Source organism: Ammodytes marinus (assembly GCF_949987685.1).
Source record: "Ammodytes marinus genome assembly, chromosome: 18".
NCBI lineage: Eukaryota > Metazoa > Chordata > Actinopteri > Uranoscopiformes > Ammodytidae > Ammodytes > Ammodytes marinus.
Window position 1 is genome coordinate 12,780,697 of NC_137222.1, and position 22,570 is coordinate 12,803,266.

Genomic DNA, 22,570 nt, shown 5'->3' on the forward strand with positions numbered 1-22,570 from the left:
CCTGATTTGCCAAACATAATTTCACATTTCCAAAATTATTTTATTTTTGCGAGAGCGTTTGTCTGTGCCAAATATTTTTCAATAGGAGTATTCGCATATCCAGCAAATTTAGATGTGGGTGTGTTGGATAAAATACTCTAGGATGACAAAAGAAAATCCGGTACCCTGCTCTTGTTCAGCATCACCATTTATTAAATACCCAATGTTTCGATCCTGCTTGAATAATCTTTAAAACATTTTCTTAATTTGAAGCTTAAAAATTTCTTAAATCCTTTAAAAATACAATTTTGATCAAAGATGAACATATACTGTAGCTATAAGCATATTTTTTGTGAGAGGATAAAGCCATCTTTGTAAAAACAAAAATGAGAAAAAGAGCATTGAAGCCTGTTGCACCCTCTTAAGGTCACAATAAATTAATTCAACAAGTATCTACAATCAATTTGGTTGTAGCCCCTTTCATAGACGCTTGGTGATGTGGTTGTGCAGAATCAAAATAGGTTAAACAGAGAGTAAACATTACCCTAATAACCTTGAACTGACATGTTTGTCATTTTTCTGGTCTATTAACCTATAATAAAATTAATATAATTTAATTAATAAAATTGTACTGATAGCTAGGCTATATTATGATAAATGTTTTTCACATATAAGACCAACAGCATGCACACTGAAGCAAAGCAATAGAAGTAAGATGCCCTCTACTGGCTTTAACCTTGCAGCAAGATGCAACATACAACGGCTTTTAAGGTGTTTTTTTTTACTCAAGTTTCAATCTTATTAAATTTTGGGGGGATTTATTTTAATTAATATGTTTTAAGCTGTTCTTGTAATAATAATAATGCACTGCAATAATGTATACAATAGCAGTGAATACTAGCATGTGTGAGTATGACACTCAACAACACATACACACAAATGCTATCATCCTGTGATAAGGACGTCATCATGATCCCCCACCCCTCCTCCCTCTCATCCATCCATTGGCTTTAAAATAACCCGCAGTCAAAGTACAGGCTCATCCGTTGTATACTTGCATGTAATAATGTGGCTGTTGTGTGATTCTCCCTAGATATAGCATTTAAAAATAAATTATTTTATTAATTTTTTTTTCCAACTATCTGAGGGAGGGGGGAGACCGAAACAGCTGCATGCTAACAGCGCATGTAGCGGTGGATACAGTACAGCTGGTCCACTCACGCGGCTAGGTTAGCTAAACTGTACAGTTGTTGGAAGCCTGCAGGACTCCACGGAAGCCTCCGCTCCGCTCCATCCATCCCCGGAGCTGGAGTAACGGGCAACGGCAGCGGCCCGAGAGGAAGCGAGATGAACGAGCTGGTGAAGAGTGTGTCCTCCCCGACCCTCCCGGGGCTCCAGCTGCCGTGTCCGGACACCTATAAAGGCTGGCTGTTTAAATGGACCAACTACCTGAAGGGCTACCAGCGGCGGTGGTTCGTCTTGAGTAACGGCCTGCTGTCCTACTACAGGTAACACGTTAACTAACGGTTACAGCGACCGTTGGGGCCCGACCCTCCTGACAACGTTTCTCGCCTTTTATTATCCGGTTAACGTGAACAATTTTGTAACAGCAGGTATAGGTTAGAGTTAGTCTTTTTATTCCCCTCTTTTTAAAATAGTGAAATACAACTTTTTACTTCATCCTTTCGAAGAGGGAGTGCCTTGAATGATGCCAGTTCAGGGCAACAACAAAAAACACCTGAGTCATCAGAGCCGAACGATACAAAATGTTGATTTAGCTAGCACCTGTGAAGAAAAGTCTAGATATTCATTCATAAAACTGCTAACCCAGGTTACATTCATGCATATTTAATTTAGGTTTACCATGCAATATAGGCCTTTATAGATTAACTAACTGAATTTGAGTTGTATTTGCTTCCATTAGGCTACTTGAAATCAAACAAAATATAAGTTTTAGCTGTAGCCTAACCTACTTATCAGAATGATGGATAATGGAAAGATATGATGTAGGATGAGGGAAAAAATATAGAAAAGAGCCTATTAAGTTCTACCTGAGTAACTGTTAACATAAAACAATAAAGTTATCCACGGTGATATATTATAGGCTATTGTAATTTAAAAAGAAAATTTTAATTTTGAACAGTCTGAATAACGAGCTTAAATCTATAGCCTTTAACTTGAATATGGCATGATAGGCTATCCCATAAAATAATTGTACAATCTTAGGCTACATAAAATGGCATAGCACATTGTATGCATGCCATGAATATAGGCCTATATCCTCTCATAAGGGAATGCTAAACTACTTTGTGAAGAAAAAAAACTAAGGATGCTATTTTAACAGTAAACTTTTGTGAAACCATGCAGTACATACCGCAGCTGCCCTATTTTAGAAATGGGGAACATTATGAACATGGAAAACCGAGCAGAGTGTTCTGCAGACACAAGCCAACCTTTAATAACTCATCTTCCTTCCAACTGTCTTTTAATGCTTGTTGTTTATTTTGTTTCTTTGTTTCTTTAGGACTCAGGCAGAGATGGCACACACCTGCCGGGGCACAATTCCCCTGGCAAAAGCACACATCGAGGTGGGGGACACCTGCCACCTGGTGTTAACTAGTGGAGGCCGAAGCTACCACCTGAAGGCCACGTCTGAAGGAGAGTGTCAGCGATGGGTGTCAGCCCTGCAGCAGGCTAAGACCAATGCCACACTACTGATGCCTCACTCAGGTGAATAGATCATTGTATTCTATTTGTGACCCGTAGGCCTACGTCTCAGATACTACTGTGTGTTGGAGTTGCAGTGTTGACATTTCTAGCTCTAACAACTAGTGAAGAACTTTCGCCCACACACAGTGCCGTCCTGGTGCAAACAAATGTCCAACAATGTACTTCAAAGTAACAACATGGTGCACCTGAGAAAAGTTGAGGCAGACAAACTCATTTTAGCTCTTAACTAAATGTAGGTTCGTTCAACTAAGACCCACTTAAATTATACATGAATTCATGTTTTATTTATTTGTAGCCTTTTATGTTATGTAAACAATCCACTAGAGGGCAGTGTTATACAACATGTTCGAATATAAACACTCAGTCGGTGGGCTAGTTTATGGTTTATGTGTTTTAATCAGGTTTTAATGCAAAATCTACATTTAATTATGTACTCATACTCATTTCTTAATTTTTCATTCTAAATATTCATGTTTTACCTCAGGACGCTATCACATAATATTATATAATATTATGAGAGTCTGGGAATAATTTTTTGTTCACTGCTGTCTAGCCTTATTTGTTTCTTGGATGAAAGAAAAAAAACAGGAGCTAAGAGGCACAATTAATTTTTTCCTCTCTCCATCTCTCTCACTGTCTTTCTTACCGCCCTCTCTTCTGCACAATTATGCACCGACACACATGCAGCTACCTCCTCCCTCCCTCCCTGTCTCCTTCACTATGACGCCAGTGAGAGCTGAATGAAATGACCTTCCCTTTAGACTCCTCCTACCGTTCTTGTATCAGGATGGGTAAAAAAAAAAAAACACAGGGAGCGGGAGAGCGAAAGATAGAGAAGAGGGCGTGGGGATTTTTATTGAAAAACATTTTTCTCCATACACTGTGGACAATAGGGAGACTCGAATGTAGCCTTTTTCAATGGACTTCACCTTGTAAGTAACCTTTTAATGATTTACTATGAGCAGAATATGAGAGAAGCCGTCTGCTTGCATGCTTGATTGCCTGCATGTGTGTGTGTGTGTGTTTGTGTGTGTGTGAATTATTGCAGTGCGTGTCTGAATGGAGTTCGGTAAGTTTGTCTATATTCGGTGGTAACGCCACACAACTTGGTTTTATAATGGGAGAGAATTGAAGTTTACAAAACGGCAACGTCATTTTCAAAGTCACTGCAGAACAGCAGAAGAATATTTAACAATCAGTCTTAGTCTATTTGGCCAGATTTGGCTCCTATGTTTCTGACGGATTTGAAGCCTACTTTTTCTAAGGGAGTCTTACTTATTCTCTGGGTTATTAGGGTAAATGCAGACGGATCCTTCCAAAGAGGCGTGTCCCTTCAAGCACCCTATTGTACTGAGTAAAAGGTTTGCACTGGCAGGATGCAAATCAATGATTGCCGTTAGTCTGAAAATATCGGCATATGGAGAACTTGACTGATGTTTGAGATGTTTATGCTTCATCAACCATTGTATAGCAATGGACTTTGCCTCATAGGTGGTGATTGCAGCCAAAATAATGTACAGGATTCGAGTAGCTAAGCCCATCTAGAAGAATTATACACTGCCTTGTTTTGTGTTTAGTTCTGCGTGTTACTGCTCTGTTACTGTAGTATGAATTAGTTTCAACATAAACTTGAAGTCTTGGTAATACTTTCTTCGCAGTTTTAAACAGGATACTGGAGTGTGTGTGTGTGTGTGTTTGTGTGTGTGTGAGATGTGATGTGATTACAGATAATCATTTCATGAGCCTTTGGTTATCCGCTCAGTGAAAACAATAGCAGGGCAAATGAATTGGCTTTAAGTGGATTAGAAAAGCAGACATTAGGTGGATGTTGTAGGAGTTATCAGGCACCTATCTTGTAATAACTAGAATGCGTATAAATAGGTATGTTGGGAAACAAAACTTCAAACCCCTCTGGCAACCATTAAATCCAGAGTGAAAGTTTAGCATATGTGAGCGTGAGAATGAATCCAAATGACTGTTTGCAAGCAGGAAATGGTGGAGCTCTGCATGTGCCACAATCAGCAAGTGTTCACTATATAACAGTTAGACTTCATCTGCGTTGCAGAATCTGGGAATGTGTCCATCGAATTTTAACTGCAGACTCTCTCTTACCACTCTGTGTTTATATTTGAGCGTCCTCTATCACATGTGGGTGTACTCTCATGATTCAACGATGAGTCACCAATTTGTCTCAATCTCCTGTGTCCGGCATTATAAAAAAAAAATAGTGACCAGACCAGTAAGTCTCCCACCTACATAGTATGAATAATGTGTTGACACCTTGAGCAAATCAAGCGAGATCCTTTTTCCTCTACCGTATATGGGTCATGTCACCAATACCCATGCCTGAAGGAGATTTCACCCTCTCATTTTTAATCTTCTCCTCCTGAGACGTTGGTAATCCAGTTTGCCCTGATTGTTTTTATCACTTCTTCCCCCTCTAATAGAGTGTTGTAGGTTGTCTGCCCGCGTTGTAATCACACGCAGTTCAGACACTGGCCTAGATTCAGACTACATGCTCGGGAATTTTCAGATTACACAAATAAATCTGGTTCCTTTAGCAGAGAAGAAATGTTTTGACCTAGAAATGATCCATTACATATGATGAATGCAGACATCTGCGTTTTAAAGCTGGATTATTTTCCATGACATTTATAACTGTAGAGTACAGAAAAAGCTGTTATCTATGTATATATTTCTACTAAGGACAGAAGAACCTTTTAGGTGTCTCAAATCCAGTCATGTTTAGACTTTTTTTAGGTCCATGATTACAGGCATATTGTGAGGGCTTTTTTAAGCCTCATAGCTTAATTAAAATGTTATTCAAATCCCAAGGTTGTATAAAGGATATGTCTGCATTGCAAGATTTAGGTCGACAACAATAAACAAAAGTTTCCATTTGATGTCATGGTGTCATTAAAAAAACATTTTATGTTTGAAAAATTCACTCAAAAAAATTATTTACCTTGAAACAAGTGAACAAATTAGACAGAAAACACGTTTTGTCTAACTTTGAAGTTTTTGTTTCTCAATTTGAAGTCGAAAGAAGCTCAATATAAGAGGAAAACTGAAAACTGCAGGGTTTAACTAGTTACCCTCCTCTTATAATCCCAGAGATTGATGGCTTGGCTCACGTCAGCAAGGGGTAGAGAGAGAGAGAGAGAGATAGGAGAAAGAGGGTAGTGCGTCATCTTCTTTTCTCCCTTTTCTTCTAAAAATAGCCTCGGCTCCTGATTGCACAGGCCTACGTTTCCAGGGCAACAGTGTTCATTCACAGCTTTCTGATCTAGTAGAGGAAGAGGGGTCGGGGTATCCAGGGTGTGAAGTGTTATTATCTTCCTCCATCTCTTTCCCACAAACACTCTCTAAATCTAAATATTAATGACTATCCCAATGTGTCTGATGAGACAATAATATCCTATGTTCTGTGTACTACAGTATATAATTCCAACACATTAAACACTAACAACATAATTACCTTTAATGCTTACTTTGAATGAGGGCACTGCCTGTCTCTTTTGTCTTTGTGTGTAGATGACTCAGGAGATGAGGGCCCAGTATCTCAGGAGGATCGAGCCCTAACCCAAGGGGTGCTCAAGAGTCTGGCCAGCAAGCTAGATGACCTGAGCACCTGTAATGAGCTGATTGGGAAGCACGGTGCCGCCCTCCAGCGCTCCCTCAGTGAACTTGAGGAACTGCGCGGATCCACTGACAGCACAGACAAAGTGAAGGCTGTTAACGAGCGAGCCACCCTCTTCCGCATCACCTCCAATGCTATGATCAATGTGAGTTCACACACTGCCAGTATAAAACCGCAGTACACAGGAGACTGCTCAGTCGCAAAAAGTCTATTTTAATGAGGGACTGCGTTTCGGGAGGGCTCTCTCCGCCCTGCAGCTCTTGATGTGCGTTGTGTTCACACCTCAGGCTTGTCGTGACTTTCTGGACGTAGCAGAATCTAACAGCCGGAGGTGGCAGAAGGCCCTGCAGTATGAGAGAGAACAGCGTCACCATCTTGAGGAGACCATCGAGCAGTTAGCCAAACAGCACAACAGCTTAGAGAGAGCCTGGAGGGACAACCCAACCTCATATACAGGTGAGACACATCACTCTTTTCTCTTTTACTAGTTTCATAGTTTAGGAATATTGCCCTCTTCTGGCCAGTAGCAGTGATGCATATCAGTCAGGTAAATGTGTCTCGCTCACAGCTTTATTGTGTCTCAATTTGCATTTACCTAAATAAACACCAAACAACAGACATGCCTCCCCGAGCTTCCAGTTTAGTGATAATGTTGTTGTTTTTTGTATAGATTATGATAAGTACTTGAACATTTTACTTTATTGTTTGTGTGAAGGATATATCTATTCAATATCTTCCAATTAGTGTTGATAGGAATCAGAAAAGGTGTATTGCCAGGTATGTTCACACGTACAAGACATTTGCTGAAGTCTGATGGTGCATAACAATAACCATAAAGTTAACATAAGGAAGTTGAATAATATAAAATAAAAATATGAATTATAAAAAAGATTGATATGTATAGGGGTTCTTTTTGTGACCACTGTCACAATATATAGATTGATTTAAGACACTAACACATCCCCTTTGTTGTGCGTGTGTTGCTGTAGGTGTTGAGCGGTCTCAGGAGGGGGACGAGAGTGATGAGGATGACGAGGCAGAGTTCTTCGATGCCATGGAGGAATCCCCTGCATTCATAACTGTGACTACTACTGGCCAAATACAGCACAAGTGAGACCTCATCTCTTCACAGTCATCTCAGAGATTGTGTTTTAGATCCGTAACAGGCGCAGTTACTAAGAACTGTATTTAATTTATGTTGCTTTGCCTCAGGCGCTCAGGAAGTAATCAGAGTATGATGAGCGGAGGAATGACCAATGACTGGACTCACAATGAGAACGTAGGTCCCCCAGCATGACCATTTGTTGTTGCAATGTGAATCTGCACTTAAAACAATATCAACACACATTTAAAAAAATATCTCAACTCATCTGGCCTTTTCTTAATGTGTCTTCTGTATAAAGTAAATGTTTGTATTTGGTCTTTATTGTTCTCAGGACACCTCAGGCACAAACCACTTGCAGCTACAAAGAACAAGACGCAGTCGTATTCCCGACAAACCCAATTACTCCCTTAACCTGTGGAGCATCATGAAGAACTGCATTGGCAAAGATCTGTCCAAGATACCCATGCCTGTAAGTAAAGCATTCAGTAAAAAAAGGTTTTAATTTGAGTTGGTGTATCCTAAATGCCTGTATGTGATTGCAGGTAAACTTTAACGAGCCGTTGTCGATGCTACAGCGTCTGAGTGAGGATCTGGAGTACAGCGACCTACTGGACCGGGCGGCTCGCTGTGACTCCTCTCTGGAGCAGATGTGCCTGGTGGCCGCTTTCTCTGTCTCCTCTTACTCCACCACAGTCCATCGCACAGCCAAACCCTTCAACCCTCTGCTAGGGGAGACTTACGAGCTGGACCGACTGGAGGAGTATGGTTATCGCTCCCTTTCTGAGCAGGTGAGACAAAGACACTATACTTATCCTGTCTGGTATATTTTACACACACATATACTTGCTGTTTCACTTGTATAAAGATTAAATCATCCCGTAATGAACAAATATGCAAAGGCAGTTAGATGTCTATATTGCCTCTGCTGACACTAGCCGATACCATTCACCGACAGGTCAGTCATCACCCACCAGCTGCTGCCCACCATGTGACGTCACAGCGAGGATGGAGCCTGTGGCAGCATATCACTATTGATAGCAAGTTTCGTGGGAAATATATTTCTGTCGTGCCATTAGGTAAGAAACCAAGAAAAGTCAGCGATTTACCTTGATACAATTCACTCTAAAGACGTATAATTTGTACCACTATCAATTAAATAGTTTTCTCTACGTTAATGTTACGCACCAATATACCAATTCAAATTCCCTGTATGTGAAAGCATACTTGGCAATAAACCTGATGCTGACTAAAAGCCAGATACGATTTGTAATTACAGTACAGGCAAAATAAATATTTGTTAGAACATGAATCATGAATTCTTTGCACCTTTTTAATGTTTGTGTGTCTTCACCATAGGAAACATTCACTTGCAGTTCCACTCAAGCGGAAACCACTACGTGTGGAGCAAAGTGACGTCAACCGTGCACAACATTATTGTTGGGAAACTTTGGATTGATCAGGTGTGCCCTTGTAAAGTGTTTTACTGCTTAATATGTCAACAACTAAACTTGTCTCTGATTTTGTGTGTGAGTAAAAAATAAAATTTAAGGCTGGTAAAAAGTGAAAAAAAAAATTAATGAAGTAAAGATTAGAGATCTTAGAAAAGTTGAGTCCAAAAAAACAGGAATGAAACTTGCTTGCTGTTTATGTGTGTGTTTGGGTTGAGTTAAGAGAACAGAGCAATTTGGTTCATCCTGCACTCTTAAGTCACATCTGTTTTCCTGTCGGCAGTCTGGGGACATTGACATTGTAAACAACACTACCAAGGACACCTGCCATCTTAAATTCTCCCCCTACAGCTACTTCTCCAGAGAAGTCCCACGTAAAGTAAGTCTGTTTTGCCTTTTCTTTTTGTAATACGTTGTTTCAAGCCAAGTCAATTTTATCCATATAGCCCAGAATCACACAAATAACAATTCCCCTAGGGGGTTTTTACAATCGTGTTTCTTAGTGCTTACCCGTGTAGATAACCTTCAATTGAATAAACCTGTTCATTTCCTGTGTGTCATCATCTCTGTCTGAAGGTGACTGGAGTGGTAGAGGACAGAGACGGCACAGCCCACTACATCCTGTCAGGGACCTGGGACGACAAGATGGAGAGTGCCAAAATAGTGGATAGCAGCCAAGGAAGCAGTGGCTCTGAAGGCAAACAAAAGACAGTTTACCAGACACTTCAGTCCAAACTGTTGTGGAAGAAATATCCTCTCCCGTATGTTTATTTTATCTGACACTTCAGCTGTCTACCTCAGCTTGAGGATTGAATGTGGCATTTCAACACACCCCACTTTGTGATCTCTCCTCTCCTACTTCTCTTCCCTCACTGATTGTTTGTCTTGATGTGTTTTCTCTTGTCGCTTTAAATCTCCAGAGATAATGCAGAGAACATGCACTTTTTCTCCTCCTTGGCCCTGACACTCAATGAACTAGAAGACGGTGTTGCGCCTACCGACAGCCGTCTGCGGCCAGACCAGCGTCTGATGGAGGCGGGTCTTTGGGACGAAGCAAACATCCACAAGCAGCGTCTGGAGGACTGTCAGAGGGTGGAGAGGAAGAGAAGGGAGGCACAAACCAATCAGGCACTGGAAGAAGGTGAGAACAAGAAGCCCAACAAAAAGAAGAGGGTTTCAAGTTAAAGGTGCACTATGCAACTTTTGGTGTTTCAGAGAACTGAACATTTTATAGGGTATTCTCACAACTGATAAACAAACGTTCCTCACAGGAAAATTGGATCCCTGAAATACTGTTTGAAGTAAGAAAGCTATCTGAAAAGTAACTGTTTTATTGTAGTTGTTTACAGCAGCAGGGCCGACAGTATTCTATTACAAAATAACATTTAGAGAAGATATGGTTTGTAAACTTACTGCAGTGATGGCAAATGTAAACAACCCATATCTGGAAGTAATTGACAAGTAAGATTAAAGCTTCAACGGAAGGCTATTATATGGAATGAATTGAAGAAGCCTTTTGGACGAACAATGAAATATCTTTAATAAAGGGGCGCCCTTAGCTCAGTTGGTAGGGCGTCCCCCCCATGGGCCTCGGCCAGCAGCGGACCCGGGTTCGATTCCAGCCCGTGGTCGTTCTCTGCATGTCACTCCCCTCTCTGCCCCATTTCAACTCTGTCTCTACACTATCAAATAAAGCATAAAAATGCCAAAATAATATCTTTAAAAAATATATATAACTCTATCTTTAATAAAAGGTAATTTATTTAAATTCAGCTTTCTTTTTCCAGAGTTCTGTTTATTTTCCACAAAGAATACAATTATTAGCGTGTTGGTGCAAAAGCCAAAATAGTACACATTTAAGCATGATTCTGTTTCATTAGGGCAAGACATCGAGTTGTACCAGCCACTATGGTTTGAGAAGAGGACAGATGATACAACCAGAGAAAACACCTACATCTACAGGGGCGGATACTGGGAGGCCAAAGACAGACAGGACTGGAGCCAATGCCCAGAGATCTTCTAGGACAAAAGGTCCCCATTCACCGTGGCAACACACAGACTGAATGATTCCTCCTGATTCAAGGATACTCTGTGAGTTATGGGCAGTTTGTCTGTGTGTGTGTGTGTGTGTGTGTGTGTGTGTGTGTGTGTGTGTGTGTGTGTGTGTGTGTGTGTGTGTGTGTGTGTGCGCGCGTGTGTGTGTCTGTGTGTGTGTGTGTGTGCGCGTGTGTCTGTGTGTGTGTGAGTGAACGAGCTCCTGAAAGTAGTTGTCACTCCCAGGATTCAAGCACAAAACAAGTTCCTGCTTCCATTTACTAAACTGCTTTCTTCTTCTGGATTACAACTTGTGTTTTCAGAATGCATGGCATCAGATTTTGCGTGTACACTTATTCAGCACTGCAGAGAAGTACTTTCTGAGAGAGAACAGAGAGTTCCCTCTCTGTGTGGGGGGCTGGCATATTGATATATGCATTACAGAGAATTTTTTTCTGTGCCAAAACGTATGTGTTTCAATGGGTGTGTTTTAAGGGGTAGTAACTTGGGGGAAAGGAGCGACACAGATCTTTAGGTACAAGCACTGGATGTTTTGTTCTGTCAGAGCTGGAACAACATGTTCCTCATGCTGGGCTCCAACTGCTCCTTCTAAAGACAGTATTGTGTTGCATTATGGGAAATGTAGGTTCCAGCATTTTTGGAGATTGATCCACTCTGAGGACTAAAAGTCAGGATATCTCGACCTCTGCTGCATGTATTTTGACAACTCACTTTTAAATTTTTCCCTCACAAAACCCCAAACTTTGTGGTAGTGTTAAAGTAAATCACTTGTGTACCACAACTATCTTAAGATTGTTGTGAAGTCCAACTGAAGTATATATCTTCAGCAATTTTCAGCAGGTATTTATATTGGTGTTCAATGGCAATTTTAGCCTTTATTATGTAATGAAGGAGCACGTCTCTAACCAAACTCTTAAGATTCACTACAGATTTTCAAAAATCTGATAGGCTTTTCCTTTTTTGGGATAATTTAATTTTTTAAGGGTAAATCTTTTTTTAATTGTTTAAAATGTACTCAATATATCAGGGTTTCTCATCTTGGTAAGTAGGAACAAACTTGTTTCCCCTTGTAAAAAAAGAGTAGAAATAGCTAGCTCTATGAGTGGTTTCTATCTTAAAAGTAGTTTGTTATTATTTGAACAATTGAGAAGAAAATATTCTTAAGTATGCAAACAATAACATATGCTAAGGTTTATGTGTGCAAGGAAACACTGTTGTATATTATTAGTATATATACCAAATGATAATTTATGTATAGTTTTTAGCTTACTGTGTATTATAACAAGTATGACTTTCTGGTTGGTTTTGGCCTGTATAAAGCGAGAATATAATAGAAATAGAATCACATCATTTAAATCCCTATAAGAAAATATTCTTTCACATGACTTCAACTCTATTTGTGTAAACATAATCATAGATGGAGTCAAGATTGTAGACCAGTTAAAAAGATGTTGACAGAATGAAATCATGAATATAAGTTTATAAGATATTTATAATTGGCAATACAAATAAGGTTTTGTTCAAATGAAGCATAATGTTATGTTTTCATATAGGTTATCATATAAACTACATAAACTCAAAGGTGTCCATGGTAACACATAGCTATGCATGGTTTGAGAGTGCTTGAGCACTTCTGTAGGGAAAGACGTCTTCACCTCACCAACTGTTTGTGAACTCTTACTGGAACATGATGTGAACTCACCTTTTGTGCCCAAAGGATCTCAAAAACGTTAAGTTTTTGAGCTCAAATAAAAAAATAAAGCTGTTACCTTGCTGTTGTTTACTTTCAAAACAATGTTGTTCAATTATTTCGCTCACAAGAAACGGACGATACAAAAGACGTCAAGAAAAACTGTGTCTGTGCCTCAAAACCAACAAGACATTTATTTTTGGACAGTTTCTTTGGTCTGGCCTAAGGTCAAATGCCAGCTGCTGTAAAATAATAAACCAGACACCACAAATGTCTCATCTGACAACTAATGAAAACGTACAACTGTCTGGCTCAGTTTTATAATAAGTCAAAGTCAGATTTATTTATAAAGCACATTTAAAAAACAACATTAGTTGACCTCCTTGACAGCACTAGCAGCATAGGTGCTATATAATAGGCTAGAGAAAATCTCCAAAACTACATAGTAATAATAACATTAGATCTGTGTTTCCTTTCTACAAAGTGCATAACAAAACAGCCGTCATCCATACATAAACCACATCACAATTTTCACGGTGGATAATTCAATAAAGTATCTGTAAGAGAATACATACCAGGAAATATTGTGATTAACAGACCCTATTTAGAGAGAGAAAATATGTCATGAAATTATTTGCACTGCACAAAATTCTAGGTTGTATGGGATGGTGAATTAATGTTGGATTTGCTTGCCTTTTTCAGTTTATTTTAATGAACACGGGCACCTTTTATATGTTATTATTGGCATTTTGCCGTATAGGCTGTTATGTCCCCATCCTGGACACCTCATGCAACGCAATTCGTTATTTCCATTGGATGGTTCATGAGCATGTGAGGCTCCAGCAGGCTTCAACCCAAAACCTGCACAGCACATGGACCTATAAAGAAAGGGCACAGCAGAGCAGCGGTCTCAGAGGTTGCACTGAACTTGCACCATGCACTGAATGAACTGGAATGAAACCATCGTAAATGAGAGGCATCGCCCTTTAAGTCAACCATCCAATAAAGCGTCTCCCACCGTCTCGGCTCGGCTGACAGAGCGGTGACCGACTGTCACATCGGGGATTTGAGGATGCTCCTAGTGCTGTCAAGGAGGTACATGTCGAAGAGCAAGGTAAATAGCTCATGTCATGTTGTGATATGGTCGCGTGAAGCCAGTGGTAACGGTTGTTGATTTGTTTAGTAGCCAACCGAACGTTAGCTCACGCGCGCTGCCTCTTCACGAAGGCTGCTAGCTAACGTTAGCATGACAGCGCTAGCCATGGTCAGGCAAGCTTATAGGTGTCAAGTGGAAGAGGTCAGCTAACTCAACCCACCTCACCGCTTGTATTTACTCTGTCAAACACCAACAGTGGCTGTCGTGTTACCGAGCCGCACGGCGGTGTGACAGAAAATGACGTTAATTCAAATTCTGACTGGGTGTGCGGTGTCACGACTCACGAGCGTGTTCGTGTTTGGTAATAACAGTGTGGGTTGTCAGGGTTTCCATGTGCAGCACTGCTGGGAATGGGAAACACGATATCTCCCCGAGCAATGAAGTAGGCTGCTATTTAAAGCTGCGCGAAGGTGGAAAAGGCATAACTCCTACGAGTTGCTGTCCGATATGTATATTGAATGTAATTACAGTCACGTACGTTTCCCCGTGATGTTTACTTCATTGTTGATGGTGTTTTGGTGCATCACACTGAGTCTCATCGCTAGTCCTTCGCTGCATGTCAGGATGAAGCCTTTCCTCCCCTTGTGCCCGTCTTCCTGCTCTGACTGGGCATATGTCATTTTGCCTGCGCGCAGGGAAAGTTACACAACCAGGCCGTCATGCAAACTAGAAACACGTGTCTGATCTGTAGGCGGGGCTGAAAACTGCAGGTTTAGTGAACAACAAGGAGTACTGACTGGCTAACAGAGGAGAAGGGAAACCGCAGTGTCGCAGCCGGTTATTGTTTGCGTTTCTTAGCCCCCGAAACCTGCCGGTTTGATCATGCGTTGCAATTGAGAAAATGAGCGGTGCGAAATCAACATGTGTTTTCCTTTTAGAGAGGACAATGATTCGAACATGATCAGCGCCGATGGCTTCTCAAAATGCGAGGCGACCCTGCAAGAGACGGCCAGGAGGAGGCCACCCGCGGAGACGCTCCATCTGCTGTCTGCTGTCATTGTTTGGCTGGTGACGGGAACCACCATCTCCAGCCTCAACAAATGGATATTTGCCGTTTACAACTTCAGGTACCCTCTGCTGCTGTCCGCGCTGCACATGTTGACAGCCATAGTGGTGGACTATGGGCTGATCAAACTTCGGGAGAAGCGCCACAGTGGGGTTGGAGAGCAGGACCTAACACCCAGTGCAAAATGTAAGGTGTTCCTGTTGAGCCTCACATTTTGTGCCAGCATCGCCTTCGGGAATATTGGTCTGAGCTATGTTCAGTTGTCATTTGCACAAATGATCTACACCACCACCCCAATCTTCACTCTGGCCATCTCCACGCTGATCCTTGGCAAGCAGCACCACTTCCTTAAATACACAGCCATGATGCCCATCTGCCTGGGAGCCTCCTTCAGCATCATGGGAGAGGTCCAGTACGATCAGACCGGCTGCTTCTTTGTGTTTGCAGCAACCATGTTGAGGGGTGTCAAGTCCATTCAGCAAAGTAAGTACCACTGTTACTGTGACACTTCATACTGTTGATTAACATGTTCATTTGCGTTCCTTTCATTTATTCTGTGTCACATAACCTTGTATTATATAGTATATATTGGTGAGTTACACATTCTTCTCTTTCATGGAAATATAATGTCATGCTCCATATTATATATTAGTGTTTCGCTCCCAGACGCAGCAGCAGCCTGCGGTCCTGGAACATTTTTTAGAGCCGATGATTCACACCTCACGCCACCACCACACCCACATGGAGAGGGAATGTCACTTTTGTATATTTTCTTGTTTCTCAGGAAACATGATACAAACATTAATAGCTGTCCATTGAGCTATAATGGGAAGTTTTTCTTCATATCGTGGGGACATGTTGACTTCTTTTGTGTGACTGTTTGTGGTGTTTTTTTTAACCGTCAGAAAAACCTTTTGGGAAGTTAGAGAAACGTTACACCAGCTGATAGATTCAGGTTTCTATTTTTTTTAGAAAACAAACTGGATCCAAAAAAATACTAAACAAAAAGAGAAATGATGGTCTTTCCTTCATTTCAAGCTGTTTCAGAGTTATACATGATTCATCTTTCAACATATTTTACTAATAATAATAGAATATGACTCCATGTAGTTTCTCTGTTGTTCCTGTTTTCTGTAGTTTATGAGAACTTGTCCTGGGAAAGAGACGGATTCCTTTCTTGAATTGATGTCATGTGGACTAAGTTGTGCTTGTTTATCTGATATTTGGTACTCTCCGGGACGCATTCATGGAAGGAATTGCTTTCAAGTTGGTTACTGTGGTCAGTGGATTAGGCTCTCTAACGTCATTCGTCTCTACAATATTGTAGTTGTCAGGGAAGAGGGGAAAGAGTATATTCTTCTAAAAATTTATTGAGGTCTTGTATTTGATTGTGTCCATGTAGTTTTGCTCAGAAGGATGTAATACATACTTTGTACCTGGTGGAGTGGGGCACGGGGCCCTCACTCTCAAGGCAGGCTCGTGACTACAGGGTCACAATTATAGCTGCCATATGACATTAAGTTTTGGCTGTTACATAAGGATAAATACACAGGAAGGACAAATCAAGTCCTGCTTTTGCTTTTTGGAGAAGATTTTGTCAGCCATATCTGAAGCAGCTGCACATTAAATGATTTTTAATCAAGACTAAAACCCTGAGGTGAACCCGAGATGCCAAAATTAGCCTGGACGTGATACCGTCTCAAGTTTCAACAACTAGCTATTTTCATCCTCTCTCACTTGTTGTTGAAAAAGATTCCCTTTATAGGTTTACTTTTCTCTGACACACACATTGGTGACGCACATATTTAGAGAGCATTTTCACAGGTGTGGCACAGTATGGCAATAAAAACAATGGACTGTTTACAGTGAGCGAACAGTGTCCGAGGTGCCTCAGCTCTTACTAAAACATCCAGAGGTTTCATAGTTGGATATAAGAATACATTAATCATAAAGGGTCATAGTTAAACAGGAGTTTTGAATAATTACCTGGTTGACACTGAAAGTCTCTATGCTGTCAACTGATATGCCCTTGGTTTTTTTTCAAAAACAAATGATCCTTTTTTTCATGAGAAGGATCTTCTAAGTTCCACCTAAATGCAAAAATGTATGTTTCTCAGAAGAGGTCGCTAAATTAGATTGACTAACTGATATGTTTTCTAAGTAGGAAATCCAGTAGAATAAAATTGAGTTTTTTTTTTTAGCATCTCTGGGTGTTTAGCATGAGTCAGGAATTTTACTTCAGGTTGAGATAAACAGGCTTCAGTAAGCTGTTTCCATCTTGCCCTCTCTCACTTCTCTTTTTGTTGGCTTCCCTTAGAAGTTTACATTTATCTGACGCCTCTGGTAGTGCACGTCTATTTTTTTTCTGTGCTATAAACACAAGCATTTCTCTGTTTTCCTTTAGGCAACTTACTTCATGAGGAGAAGATCAACTCAGTGTTCCTGCTCTACCTGATGTCCATTCCGAGCTTCTGCATCTTGGCCGTGGCCGCTCTGACCCTAGAGAACTGGGCCGTGCTGGAGTCTCCGCTGCACTACGACCGCCACCTGTGGGTTTTCATCCTACTCAGTTGCCTGGGCTCGGTCATGTACAACCTGGCCAGCTCCTGCGTCATCACGCTCACCTCTGCCGTCACCCTGCACATCCTGGGAAACCTGAGCGTGGTGGGGAACCTGCTGTTGTCTCAGCTGCTCTTTGGCTGCGAGTTGTCCACCCTCAGCTGCGCCGGCGCCGTGCTGACGCTGTCCGGCATGCTTATCTACCAGAACTCGGAACTCATCGTTAGCTACATGGACGCACGCAGGGCCAAAGCCGAAAAAATGTCAGGACGGGAAGAACAGTTTCACAAAGCAAGTGCAGAGGACTTGGACAAAGCTAGCGCATCTGAACCAAGTGATTATCAACCGAAAACGGACAGGAAACAGGAAGACAAGATGGATTGAAAACTCAAAAGGATGAAGGAGAGAATAAAATATGGATGCTAAAATTATACGGTGTGACTTTTCTACCCTTTAGAGGTTTAGAACTGCAGAGGGAGTGTGATATTTTTTCTAAGGCCATCATCGTCACTGATGATGTAACTTTAACCTCACTGTGCCAATTCATTTGTCCTCTGGTCACATAGAAGTGGAGTCTGCAGAGATGGAAGGGGTTACCTTTTATTTATCTCGGTGATGGCTTAACTCTCCTTCATCTGTACATTTCTCTTACATAACCTATAGCGGTATATGCATGCATGCATAAGCACACTAAACTGTTTGATACCTCATGGGGTATTCACAATGTCACTCATACTACTCCACTGTGAAGATGTTCTCATTATCAGAGGGCTCTAACTGTTTTGGATATTGTAGGGCATAGAAAGCCGCAAATCTAAATGGGCACAATTTGTATTAGAAAAAAAATATCTATATATGGTACTGTTACCTGACATTCGCCCTGTCATGGTAAGGGATTGGGTTATTGGCAGCTTTTTTTTTGTCATTGTTGGTATGTGAAGCGGGATGCCTTTGAAACAAGGGCAATTAGTTTTTTTGAACCTCAGTGTGGTTTCAACTCCAGGACTAGCTTTTGTTCTCATAGCGGCTTGAGAAAGGTCCCGGTAGAATTAGACCAATTATTTTCATCTCTTACGGCAGTGCGCTCACTGCAGCCTTCCGCGATAATTAGGTTCACGAGTTCTCTAAGGAGGGCCACTCAACTTTAGCTGTCTTTTCCCTGAGGAGGAGATGAGGAAAAAGAAGATTGAGTTGTCCTTACAAGGCTGCTCCTCAAATCTTAACCAATGTCATCAGTTGGGTTTAATTTTTCCTTTTTTGTGGGTGGCATTGTTAAAAAAGTTGGTTACCAGCGTATCTTGAAAAGCTGACTTCTGCTGGACAATGTTATACTATGTCTTCTGTCTGTATTTGAAACGCTATTTTTTATTTTGTGACAAAAATATTTTAGTTCCCTTTTTAATATTTATGTGGAAGAAAAAAAATATTTTTGGCTGGCTTTGTACAGCTGTAGATTTCGGGCCCCAAGTGTTTTGCACATGTATACGAGTTATATTTGACGGCAGTAGCCTCTCCGGCTTCTCTCTCAGGTATGCTCGGCAAATAAAAGACTGTGTCGCTGCTCCAGAAAGCATCTTGAGTTAGCCCGGATGTTGTAGCATAAACTCCCTCCTACAGTGTACATGCCAATTGTTTACTTTGAAAGTTGTTTTAGTTGCACTGTTTGGTAATACTGGTTCTGTCAGTGACATGAGCGTTGCTCACATCCAGTTGAAGCTCTCACAAGAAAACAAACAAAGCCATACGTCAGATTTTAAACTCAACTCAATAATAACACCTACCACATTTCTTTTGCATGTTTTGCCATAAGAATAACTGCAGTCAGGACTGTTTGTTCAACAATTTTACTCAATTAACCACTGATTCAAGGTTGCCATTCATTAAATTAGGAGTCTTTAGGATCATATCGTATGCAGATGTTTTTCCTAAATCCCCAGTCAGTTGAAAATCAAGCAAGAAAGATATGACGGTTTTATTTTATGGTTGGATAAATGGTTTTGTTGATTTTAGTATTTCAAAAAAGTATAAATGGTGTTAGTGATCTTCAATAACAGGGTTAAAGATTATGTACATCAGATCATTTCACTTGTTTGATATTAATGAATACCTCAGCTGTTAAATAGGACTTGTTATGCCCTCATGTTCATTGATTTTTAGCTATTGGACTGAAATAAAGACGCACTTCGACCCACCACAATAGAACTGCAGCATTTATGCTGGATTTCATTGTGTTGAATTAAGAGTAAACATTTTAAAAACGCATGTTAAGCTATGAACAGAATGACCTCAGTGGTCTTTTTATTTTAGTTTGTGGAAGTTTTGCTTCTTGTTTTAGTATCATGTCGCGCAGATCATGAGTGTGGGGGCAAAGCAACTGTTGCACTGACAAGTAAGAAGACGCTGGCCCTCCAAGCCTACGGTTCCTCTGTATATACTGTTTATGATTGTTTTGCAAAGCTTGGTGGGTGTAAATAGTTATTTTATTATATTTATGTATTTTATAGTACCATATGGCTGGTTTAAACTGTACTAGTTTAAGAATGAAACGTTTGCCTCATGCCTTATTTGGACATCCTGTAGATGACGAAGGAGCGATTTGATTTGTCATTTTGTCCAATCTTTGGGGGGTTAATACTTTGAATGCCAATAGCAGCCACAGAGGTTTTTGTTCAGGGGCAAAGATGTGGGAAATACATGTACACATGAGCTCTAATAGCTTGAATATTAAAAATACGTGGATTGGCACAATAAACAATAACTGAACCAACTAGCTTGTTGTTGCCTACATCAAGTAACTCTTTCACTGTAGTACCTGCTGCATGTAAACTACACCAATGTTTCCCCTAGGGTTACAACTAATGATTATTTTGAAGCTTGGTTACACTGTCCATTCTGATGATAAAGCACAACTGGGAAATGCCCTCTAAAAGTTATCAGAGTGAAGTCTCTCTGTTTGCTATTTTATTTGATCATCTGTTCAGGAATTACAATATTAAAATTGTTATTAAAGGCCTACTTCACCGGTTTGAATATGAAGGTGTATTGAATTCTGAGATCCTATGTAGTATAAATGTGCAAAAAAAATTGAAATCTGTTCATCCTAGCCTGAGAAAAGGCAGAAAGAGTGTTTTTTTAAAAAACTGTGATGTTTTTTACTGTGACATCACAGTAATATTTACAAAGTACGTTTTTTTTACCCTATATTTCTCTTTCTGTGATGTCACGAGAAAGAGAAATATAGGGTTAAAAAAAACACTCTTTCTGCCTTTTCTCAGGCTAGGATGAACCGATTTTTTTTTTTTTTGCACATTTATACTACATAGGATCTCAGAATTCAATACACCTTCATATTCAAACCGGTGAAGTAGGCCTTTAAGTAAATCAGCAAATCCTCACTTTGGAAAGTAATGTCTTACTTGGGTACTTATAGAACTGAGTCAATATTACTAGCAACGCCTATGCTTCCACTAACAAGACAAGTCCAAATGTTCTCTTGTGATGAACCAAACAGCTATACTGTGTACAGAAGGCCCAAATTGTGAAGTTATTTTGAAGCAGTTGTGAGTGTTCACCACTTGGTGGAGCAATTTGTCTGCTGTCTGACATTATAGGCCATTTTCTAAATAACATGTCACTTAGTAATACATATCATATAGTGAACATTGCTCATTGCTATTTTTTGTATTGGTTTGTTTGTGTAAGTGTGTGTGTGTATAAGTGCTCTGTCCTTTCTGGTAGAAATTCCTCTTCTCCTACAAACAGAGGGCCACCCATCAGCCTTGTGCCTGAATAAGGCAGTGCTCCTCACTTTTCCCCCCTTGCTAAGTTAACTCTTTGTTATCTGCCCGAAAGGTTTCTCTGCCACACATTCAAAAGGAAGCCTAAACAAGTTAAAAAAATAATAATTAAAAAGAGTTTGGTTGACTTGGTTGAGTTTAACTTAACATTATCCAGGATGCTGGGACAAGAGGAGGAGAGACACTCTAGGTGTACAGAGACTTCCCCCCTCCTCGTCCTCCTCTTTTCCCATCTTGGGTGGTTCCTGTAAGCAACATCCACTCGCTCTCCCAAACATGCGTCCTTATGCGGCGTGAGGGGGTGATGTCAACGCCAAGCTCTCACAGCTCTCCAGACAAGTCCTGAAGGAGCTTTGAGAAAAGGAGAGGGGAATAAAACCTCTGAAAAGCCCAAAAGACTGCCAGTGGCCACACAAGTTTTGCATCCTTACAACAGGTGAGTGACACTTTTCACTACTGTCTGAAGTTGAAGAAGTTTATCACTTCATTTTTGCCATTTTTTTGCGCCATAAAGCTTCCCTGCGACTCCTTTTTCCCAGTGTCTGAGTACATAGTTTTACGCTCTTATCACATTCTTGTAGTTAAAGTCTCGTTCCGCCACATTACTATATTTGTCCGTGTTTTTGTCTCTTCTGCGTTCCCTCAGCCAGTTATACACAGAGGGGCACTTCAGTAAGACAAACACTTCAGTTCTTTCCGCTGCTGCTCAGTTTATATTTGACACACTGCGATGGGATTTTATGCTCTTGCTTGTGACATTTGCTAAATGTTTAGTTTAAACAGCTATGGCAACGTGGTCTGTCTTATAAATTCTATTCGAATTGTAGTTAATTATTCGTGAAGGTCTCACTGCCTCCCTTTAGGTGTCTCCACTTGCTGTCTTTCAGGTCTTGTCCTGTTATATCTCAAGAAATGTTTATCTTACATATGTGGCAGCGTGTTTGACACAATCCAGCAGATTCACTTCTCAGACATGGAGTCCAAAACTGTTGCTGAGCCAGCATCGTTGACCAGGGAAGAACTGGCTGCGGTCGAAGACGAAGAGGTTCTCAACAAGATGGTGAGCCAGTGATATATGACTTTCAGTGAGGGTATGTTTCTTACCATAATGCAGGGAAAAATCAGGTGTTCAACCGACCTCCTTATTATATACCAATTCAAACAGTGTTGTGAGCGCTGAGAGGGAATTACCTTTTTACAGATCTTCTTAGATGTTTAATTTGAACAATCGTGTAATTGCTTTGTCTCATTCAGTAATGCACGATTATGTCACTTGTTTGCATGCACATGTGGAGAATAAGTTTTTCCTAAATCGAAGGAAGATGATTACAGATCTCTTTCTCTTGTTGGTCTTTTTTTGTTTAAGTTGGACAATGCGGTGGATTTCGATGAGAGACGAATGATA

The 22,570-nt window shown here is 40.6% G+C and overlaps 2 protein-coding genes across 3 annotated transcripts; both read left to right on the forward strand.

The window, feature by feature from the left end:
* Positions 1-1,326: 1,326 nt before the first annotated feature.
* On the forward strand, positions 1,327-11,860 carry osbp2a (oxysterol binding protein 2a; the record flags this gene model as incomplete). Its single annotated transcript, XM_080046887.1, has 14 exons — positions 1,327-1,487; positions 2,504-2,709; positions 6,244-6,494; positions 6,637-6,805; positions 7,339-7,459; positions 7,562-7,628; positions 7,786-7,923; positions 7,997-8,242; positions 8,410-8,530; positions 8,811-8,914; positions 9,186-9,281; positions 9,479-9,663; positions 9,823-10,043; positions 10,783-11,860. 14 exons carry the CDS (start codon positions 1,327-1,329, stop codon positions 10,923-10,925), a joined length of 2,229 nt encoding a protein of 742 aa, XP_079903013.1. The 3' UTR covers positions 10,926-11,860.
* A 1,716-nt stretch (positions 11,861-13,576) lies between these two features.
* Positions 13,577-20,127, forward strand: slc35e4 (solute carrier family 35 member E4). 2 transcript variants are annotated; one of them, XM_080046886.1, is made up of 3 exons: positions 13,577-13,761; positions 14,682-15,292; positions 17,214-20,127. In XM_080046886.1, the coding sequence occupies exons 2-3, from the start codon at positions 14,701-14,703 to the stop codon at positions 17,750-17,752; spliced, it is 1,131 nt and encodes a 376-aa protein (XP_079903012.1). In that variant the 5' UTR covers positions 13,577-13,761; positions 14,682-14,700; the 3' UTR covers positions 17,753-20,127. The 2 variants fall into 2 exon arrangements, with proteins under 2 accessions (XP_079903012.1, XP_079903011.1); XM_080046885.1 differs by lacking the exon at positions 13,577-13,761 and having other exon boundaries at positions 14,558-15,292.
* Positions 20,128-22,570: the final 2,443 nt, after the last annotated feature.

Coding starts and splice junctions, on each gene's coding strand:
- slc35e4 (XM_080046885.1), top strand. CDS start 14,665: ATGTGTTTTCCTTTTAGAGAGGACAATGATTCGAACATGATCAGCGCC. Junction 15,293..17,213: donor TGTCAAGTCCATTCAGCAAA/GTAAGTACCACT, acceptor GTTTTCCTTTAG/GCAACTTACTTCATGAGGAG.